Raw genomic sequence first — 7,385 nt, forward strand, 5'->3', positions numbered from 1 at the left:
TTCTGAACTTAATTGAGGCGGGATGAAAATATGGCAGCAATGAAACAAGAGAAATTCTCACTGAATATGACATCATTTTTAATGTTGTATTTCCTCTCAGCTCATACTCCCTTTCTACTCTTAGCCATGCATTTAAACACCCTTTTTGTGCGTGTAACATAGTCTCATGCTTTGGCATTGACCGACAGCGAGCAAACTAACCTACGAAAACAGTTCTGTGAACGATGACCATTTGCAAATCACTGTGATGCTGTTTGCATAGATCTAAGTGCTTGTCTCTATTTGTTACCCATGTGCTGGGAAGTTGTACTGTGAAGCTCTTATTTATATTTACATCTGTACTGCTGTGTCATCATTGGATTTCCCATAAGAGCGATTAGTAAAAGTCTTATCTCCTCAAACCTGCCCCTGTGGCTTTAGTGTGCCGCTTAGGTAGATGACGGTCCTTTGCCGGCCACAAACAAATACGAGAACAGCATTCCCATGTTTGCCTGTATTTTAAGATTCACAATAAATGTTTCCGGTGTGGCCTGCTGGTGAAATACTGTCTTCATATATATAAAGTCAAATTAAAACATTTCCTGCTTCTTTTGCTGCTATTGGTATGTTTGGGAATCTATTGGCTGTGTGCCCAGTATTGACCAGTCAGCACTCTGCCACAGCATTCTTATGCAATAATGTCTTATTATTTAACCAGCTGGAGACAAAAACCTTTGCAATAGAAAAAGGAAAATTCTTTGAAGCCCAGGAATTAGTGAACACACTGATGCTCGCACGCGGACATAGGTTCACGATTTCAAGCTGACTGATAACATATTCTGTCTGTAGTGTGAACAAATGCTGAGACAGGGGACCCAGAAGAAAAAAATATGTAATTTTTATTGAAAGCAGATGCGTCATATCACATTGAAGTGATTGAATTTAAATTGAAAAAGGCAGCAACTTTCACAAACATTTCCTTTCTAACTCCTCATCATATGATGTCTGACTCTGAAGTGATTTTACTTGACCACATCCATATGTTTGATGGAATCCTGTCACTGTCGATGTTTATGTGTTTGTCTCTCTGACAGGCTGTTGTCGGGGATGGTACAAGATGGAGGACAAAGGCCCACGTGTAGCCGACTACTTTGTAGTGGCGGGTCTGACAGACCCATCGAAGCCGATGGATCAAGAGATTCACTTTGATGATGTCTGCCACAAGACTGCCAAGCCAAAGGCACCAATCACTGATGTGGCGGTGGTGATCCGCTCACTAGGCGACAGTATACCCCAAGGGTTCACCTGCATAGAGACAACACCAGGCGGACACTCGGCTGATCTTAACAATGGTGGATTCATGGCACCGCAGATATTCCTGTGCTACAGACGAGGTCATGACAAGCCTCCACTGACTGACCTGGGGTAGGTGACGAGTCCATATATGTTTCAGAAAATCATTTTATCATTGTAACACTTTAGATTGGGGAACACGTTAGCTATTAATAAGTTAATCACTTACTTATTTACTGTTAATAACTGTCAGTAATTATGGTGTTCGGTGACCATTCCTCGGTAAAACATTAACATGTCCATTTTAATGAATAAAAACTGGTTGCTGATATATGTATTAATTGCTCGTTGTTCCCCATAATCTAAAACCTTGTCCCGACGTTATATGCAACTATCCTTCATGTTCGTACGACGAAAACAGCCCACACCACACAGGTGCACTCTATTCACCACAGAAACCGAGTGCCGTTTGTACGGCTTCTCTCATCTCTTGCCTTCAAAGAGTGATGGTGTTAAGGATTTGATTCTGAGGGAATACACTGCAGTGCTTATCAGACACTGACACGGAGCTTCTTGTCTGAATGTATCAGCAGCCTTTGTGCTCTGATGCTTCAGATTAGCTGGACTCCTCAGACAATAGACAGAGCCAGAGTGAGTTACCCATGTGGTTGTTTTAAATTTGTACACACAATTTAAATTGTGTTCCACTTTCATTCCACTTTTCCTAAGTTATTACCCTGAAATGTCACTTTAAAAAAAGCCACGACAACCATATGCTGTCATGTTGTTGACCTGACCTATATTTCTGTACGTCTCATGTTTCCCTGCAATGTTGTAATTGAAAGTGTTGCATGTGCATATTCTGAAACTCACCAACACACATTGAGGGTGCCGCTTGAGGGCTTTAAATTCAGCTTGTTCTCAGCGCAATTGAGCGTGCTGAGCTGGAACTGCAAAATGAATCCGCTGGAAATGCATTTGATTTTGGGCTGATTGTGCATCTGCCTCTGCAGGGTGTTGTACGAGTGGCAGGAGCAGCTGAAGCAGGGCTGCCGCCTCATCTGGACCACTCCCTCGGGACGTCCAGCCAACATCAGTGGAAATTCATCCCAGCGCGTCTACATAACCTATCGGCGCGCACCTGAGAACCAGTCGCACACATCCTTGGCGGTCACAGATCTCTGCATCATCATCCCAAGCAAAGGAGAGAAACCCCCTCACACTTTCTGCAAAGTAGACAAGAATCTGAACAGCAGCATGGTGAGAGTCTTCATCTTGAATAATTAACTGGGAGCCTGCATCATGTGCTTGTTACGCAGACAGCCTTAGTTAATAAAGACATTGTATATTCAGGTTGAGGTTCAGGATGTTTTGTGTCATAGTGATACTGTCGCTGGGATGTTTTGTTTTTGATGGCATCTGTCTGTCTGTTACTGAAGTAAAAGGGCTGAAGGTATTTGAATCTCTGACATACATCAATTTTCCTGTGGCTGTAGTGACAAAATGTGATGTAGTAGTAAATGCCACATTGTTCTGGGGTTGCTAGATGAAATCGAGTACTGCCAAGCTAATGTCACGGGTAAACGGTTAGGACGTTGCTCTACTGTGGCGAGTCCCAATGAAGATACTTTCTATTGGGCTAAAACAAATTGAAACTAGCAAAAATTGAATAATAAAACCCATAGTAGATGGGAGAAGTGTCCAAAGATTGTAATGGGTGATTTTAAAGTAATAACTACTACTACTAACATAGTTAGATTCATTAGCAGATGTTACAGAATCATTTAGTAACTTGTTGTTGTTAACTAACATGACTGGGTAACTGGATGTTTAGTCTTGCAGTACATAGAAAATAGGCTTGCAAAATGCTGTGCATGAATCATAAACATATTCAATATGAGCTATTGACTGTGTGGATATCTTTTTCATTCTGTCATTTGCTGTAGTGGGGCTCTTCTGTCTACCTGTGTTATAAGAAGTCTGTCGTCAAAACCAACACAATAACCTACAAAGCAGGTAACTGAAGTTGCATCATTTAATGAAGGCAGGTTCTCAAATCCATCAGTGTTATTCTATCTACAGTATATTATCATGTCAATCAGCAGTTATAATTATCATGTATGGGATTAAGAACAGATGGTTTTTAGAGCAGTGATTTTGTGAACACTGGTTGGCTATGAAAAATTGTCAGTTCTGGAAACAATGACTGAACGAAAAGAATACTTTCCCCCACAGTTCATAAGTAAAGGGTCTGGCCGTCTGGAGTTGTTTGGACTTGTTTAAGCATGTTGGTGCCACATTGTGACTGATCAGATAAACCTGTTGTCGCCAAAGATTTCAGGAAAGAGAACAACTGCCAGTGTTATTTAAAATCTCATTTGACTGTTACCGCACTTCAAAGCCAATTTGGTTGACATTCTATGTATTTTCAGTTTTTAAGTTTTAATGTATTTATTTTTTCTAGTAAGAAATGTGGCTGTGGGATTTACAAGTGAGCAAGCAGAATATTCTTCTGCTGGAATAATGGGTCGCTTGTGTATCTGGATCTTACTTTTTATTGCAGGATCTTATAACTGTGTTAGGCTCAACGTTAAAGCTAAAGCCTAAATAAAGTTAAAAACAAACGTTTGTAATTAATGTTGTGCTATTTTATGTACAATTAACAGAATTGATTGATTACCTTCCTACTGATAATCACATTGAGATTACAAATCCATTTCCCCCTTTGCTTTAGGCCTGTTTAGCAGATATCCTGAGGAGGACTATGAGTCATTCCCACTGCCTGAGTCTGTTCCTCTCTTCTGCTTTCCCATGGGGACCACAATTGAGTGCTGGCCAGCAAAAACTAAATATTCCCTCCCTGTTTTCTCTACATTTGTCCTGACCGGAGCGTCTGGAGAGAAGGTGAGAGTGATGCCGAAGTACAGTATTTATCCCTTTTTTATTCGCTCCTCTCTGTCAGCTGACTACCTAACAGCTCAATCGCGGCCACACAGGAGACAGGCAGTTGCACCACAGACAGGCTTGACTGTCGTTTTAGTTCAGCTGTTGTGACCACAGAGCAAGTTGTTGTTCAAGGGAAAAAGTAGAATGTTCTGTGTGATAAAAAATAACATGGGTGCATTTGTCTTGTATGGTACCATGTTTCAGCCATATGTATTATGTTCATTTATACATAGAAACAGTTTAATATCAAGAAGCCAATTCTATTTCGTCTGTTCTCTAGCATCCTCTTATTTTTTTGGATATGACCATCAGCAGTCGGCACTTGGAGGAAGAATGCCAAAGCACTGACAAAAGCAAAATCATTGGTCATTACAATGTAGTAAAGCTAATTATTGTATCAGTGATACCAGTATAAAGCCTGACCCAGTCTGGCACAAAACGTTCCTTTATTTATTCCTTTATTATTAAATGAAGCTCATGTTTTCTGTGTCCAGGTCTATGGTGCTGCTATTCAGTTCTATGAGTCGTACCCGCAGGAGTGCCTGACAGAGCAGCAATGCTCTCAGCTCGGTCTGGAACCAGAACTTGAAAACCGCGCTTCCTCCACAACAGTTGAAGTCTACACCAACAAGTCCATCTGCTTGCTTTCCCATTGGCCATTCTTTGATGCCTTCCACAAATTCCTGACTTTCCTGTATCGTTATTCCATCTCTGGTCCTCATGCTCTGCCTATTGAGAAGTGAGTCAGCTGTTATATCTGCACCCTGCATTTGATGTTTTAGATTGTTCCCACTTGATTATTTTTCTCCTTGCAGGCACATCTCTCATTTCATGCACAATGTTCCCTTCCCATCTCCTCAAAGGCCTCGGATCCTTGTACAGGTAAATTGAGGTTTCAACAAAAAAAAAAAAATTTTACTGCATAATTTCAAGGAAATTACTTTATTTTTATACTGATTTGTTTGCTGTAATGTGGCGCTTACAATAATCAAAATGTAATGTCTAAATCCACAGCTCTCCCCTCATGACAGCTTGATGCTGAGCCAACCAGTCTCTTCTCCATTACCTCTGAGGTGAGGCATCAGTGCAGTCTAACAATCTCTCCGGCCTTGTACCATGACCTCAGTCGTGACAATGTCAGTGATTGATAGGATACAGTGGTCGTTCAGTCCTGCTCTTTCTTCACTGTCAACCGCCAACTTCTCCTCAGAGGATCAATTGTAATGCATTGTGTACAATAAAATCCTTTCAGACATAAACTGTCGATAATTTGAGTTGTCCTAAATGTTGCTGAATTATGCTGGATAGTCAATCTGCAATTGCTCTTAAAGAATTTTAAGTCATCTGCTGATCATTTCTCATTATTTCTTAATTTTAGAGAGCAAAATAGACCAACAGCGCAACAATGATGTAGTTGCACAATTAATGAGACTTTTTTTTTTAACATTCTTCATTTTGCATTTTGTATTTTGTATGTCTGTGGTTGTAAATTTATGTAAGATTTTTAATAAATTAACTGTAAAATGAACTTCTTTCCGCTAGCGGAGGAGGGTGTTCTACACTGCTCCAGAACCTTGGATCGGAGAACGCCATCACTTTGCTTGTGTTTGCACTGACCGAGCATAAGATTCTGGTTCATTCTTTACGTCCAGCGGTACTGACGAGAGTCACAGAAGCCTTGGTGTCGGTGAGTTAATCTAAAGATTCCTATTTTTTTTTAACCCACTTTAGAGTGTTTCTTGTCTATTCATGAGGTGCTTTCTTCTTTTTTTCAATCATTTTGCAGATGATTTTTCCCTTTCACTGGTCTTGTCCATATATTCCTCTGTGTCCACTTGCACTAGCGGATGTGCTGAGTGCCCCCTGCCCGTTTATTGTTGGCGTGGACTCTCGCTACTTTGACCTTTATGAGCCTCCCCCAGATGTTTGTTGTGTGGACCTGGACACAAACAACATCTACTTGTAAGTGTGTCATACTTGAACATACATTTTTCAACGGCTGTCATGTTGCCCAGTTTTCTCCTGGACACCTCTTCCGCTGGCACCCTTCAGCATCTCTTTGTTTTGAAGTTGATGGCATGTTTAATCTCTCTTTGTTGTCAAGGATTTGTCCCGTGACAATTTGGTGTGAGGATTTTCAAAGGAATTTGACCTGGTGATTTCCTCTCGGGCTTATCAACCACCTCGGGGGGTTAAATTCTCCACTATAAGCAAGGCAAACTTGGAAGATGTAGCCCTCCACTCTATTAGTCTTGGACTTGACATTTGAGATTACGGAGTCGAACCGATTCCAAGTGAACAAGAAAATGAACTGCGCTGACATTGTTGACTCCTGATCAAGAGACTCAAGTGTTTTTGGAGACCAGTGGGCTCGACTATTTCTATTATGATTAGACTTTGTACTTATGAGGGGGGGGCACTGAAACAGGTGGGCTTGTCCTTCTGTCCAGCGAGGGTTTTTATAGCTCACAAACCTTGTTGTAAATAAAGCCTTCTTAACATTTTCCTGGTGGTTGGGTGTAAATTGTTGCACTGTCATGAATTTCACAGTACATTAGACGAACCAGACAAATCGGCTCTAGGGTGGTCTGAATTCTGCTTCTCTGACTTTGCGCTCTGTTGATTTTGGCTTTCACAAATGTAAATTGAGAGAGATCACTGTCATTTTTCTTTCCAGTGATGAAGAAAAGCGAGCTCTCACATGGAAGATTCTGCCAAAAATGGCGTGTAAAAACCTAATGAACGTGACAAAGAATCTCTACATGCAGTTGACGGAGGGTGAGTAAATACCTGAGGTCTGTATGAGTGTTACGGCTCTGACAAGACTATTCAGATATGATATGGAACAGTCATATATTATTCTATGCTTTGTAGATGTCGCTTTATAAAGCAGGCTGAGCATCGATCAACAATAATTTTAGTCGATCACATTCTTTCTTTCAAACTGATGCTGTTCGTCAAAATAAACCTCTTGTGTAAATGAGTAATAAATATAGAATTCATCTGCGATCTTATGCAGCATGGATATTGCTAGCATATTCTTTCATTAATGAACATGATATTGTTATCTATCTCAGGTCACTGTCGTCCTGATGGGCTAATGGAACCGTGCATGAGTAGCTCAACTGAGCTGAACTGTGGAAAGACGCTTCACACCCTGGAGCTGG

At 40.9% G+C, this 7,385-nt stretch overlaps 1 protein-coding gene across 4 annotated transcripts in view; it reads left to right on the forward strand.

The window, feature by feature from the left end:
• The window catches only part of LOC128758553 (C-myc promoter-binding protein-like), a 33,172-nt gene that overhangs the window by 7,964 nt on the left and 17,823 nt on the right, over window positions 1–7,385 (forward strand). For all 4 annotated transcript variants that reach the window (XM_053864606.1, XM_053864607.1, XM_053864608.1 and 1 more), the window contains exons 2-12: window positions 1,074–1,404; window positions 2,286–2,532; window positions 3,219–3,288; window positions 4,007–4,176; window positions 4,713–4,957; window positions 5,034–5,100; window positions 5,233–5,291; window positions 5,761–5,905; window positions 6,005–6,180; window positions 6,896–6,996; window positions 7,296–7,385. The exon at window positions 7,296–7,385 is cut by the window's right edge and continues 126 nt beyond it. In XM_053864606.1, the coding sequence (XP_053720581.1) occupies window positions 1,097–1,404; window positions 2,286–2,532; window positions 3,219–3,288; window positions 4,007–4,176; window positions 4,713–4,957; window positions 5,034–5,100; window positions 5,233–5,291; window positions 5,761–5,905; window positions 6,005–6,180; window positions 6,896–6,996; window positions 7,296–7,385 (1,678 nt within the window). In that variant the 5' untranslated portion in view covers window positions 1,074–1,096. The remainder of the gene's footprint in view (window positions 1–1,073; window positions 1,405–2,285; window positions 2,533–3,218; window positions 3,289–4,006; window positions 4,177–4,712; window positions 4,958–5,033; window positions 5,101–5,232; window positions 5,292–5,760; window positions 5,906–6,004; window positions 6,181–6,895; window positions 6,997–7,295) is intronic.

This window comes from Synchiropus splendidus, chromosome 5, assembly GCF_027744825.2.
Source record: "Synchiropus splendidus isolate RoL2022-P1 chromosome 5, RoL_Sspl_1.0, whole genome shotgun sequence".
Lineage (NCBI taxonomy): Eukaryota > Metazoa > Chordata > Actinopteri > Syngnathiformes > Callionymidae > Synchiropus > Synchiropus splendidus.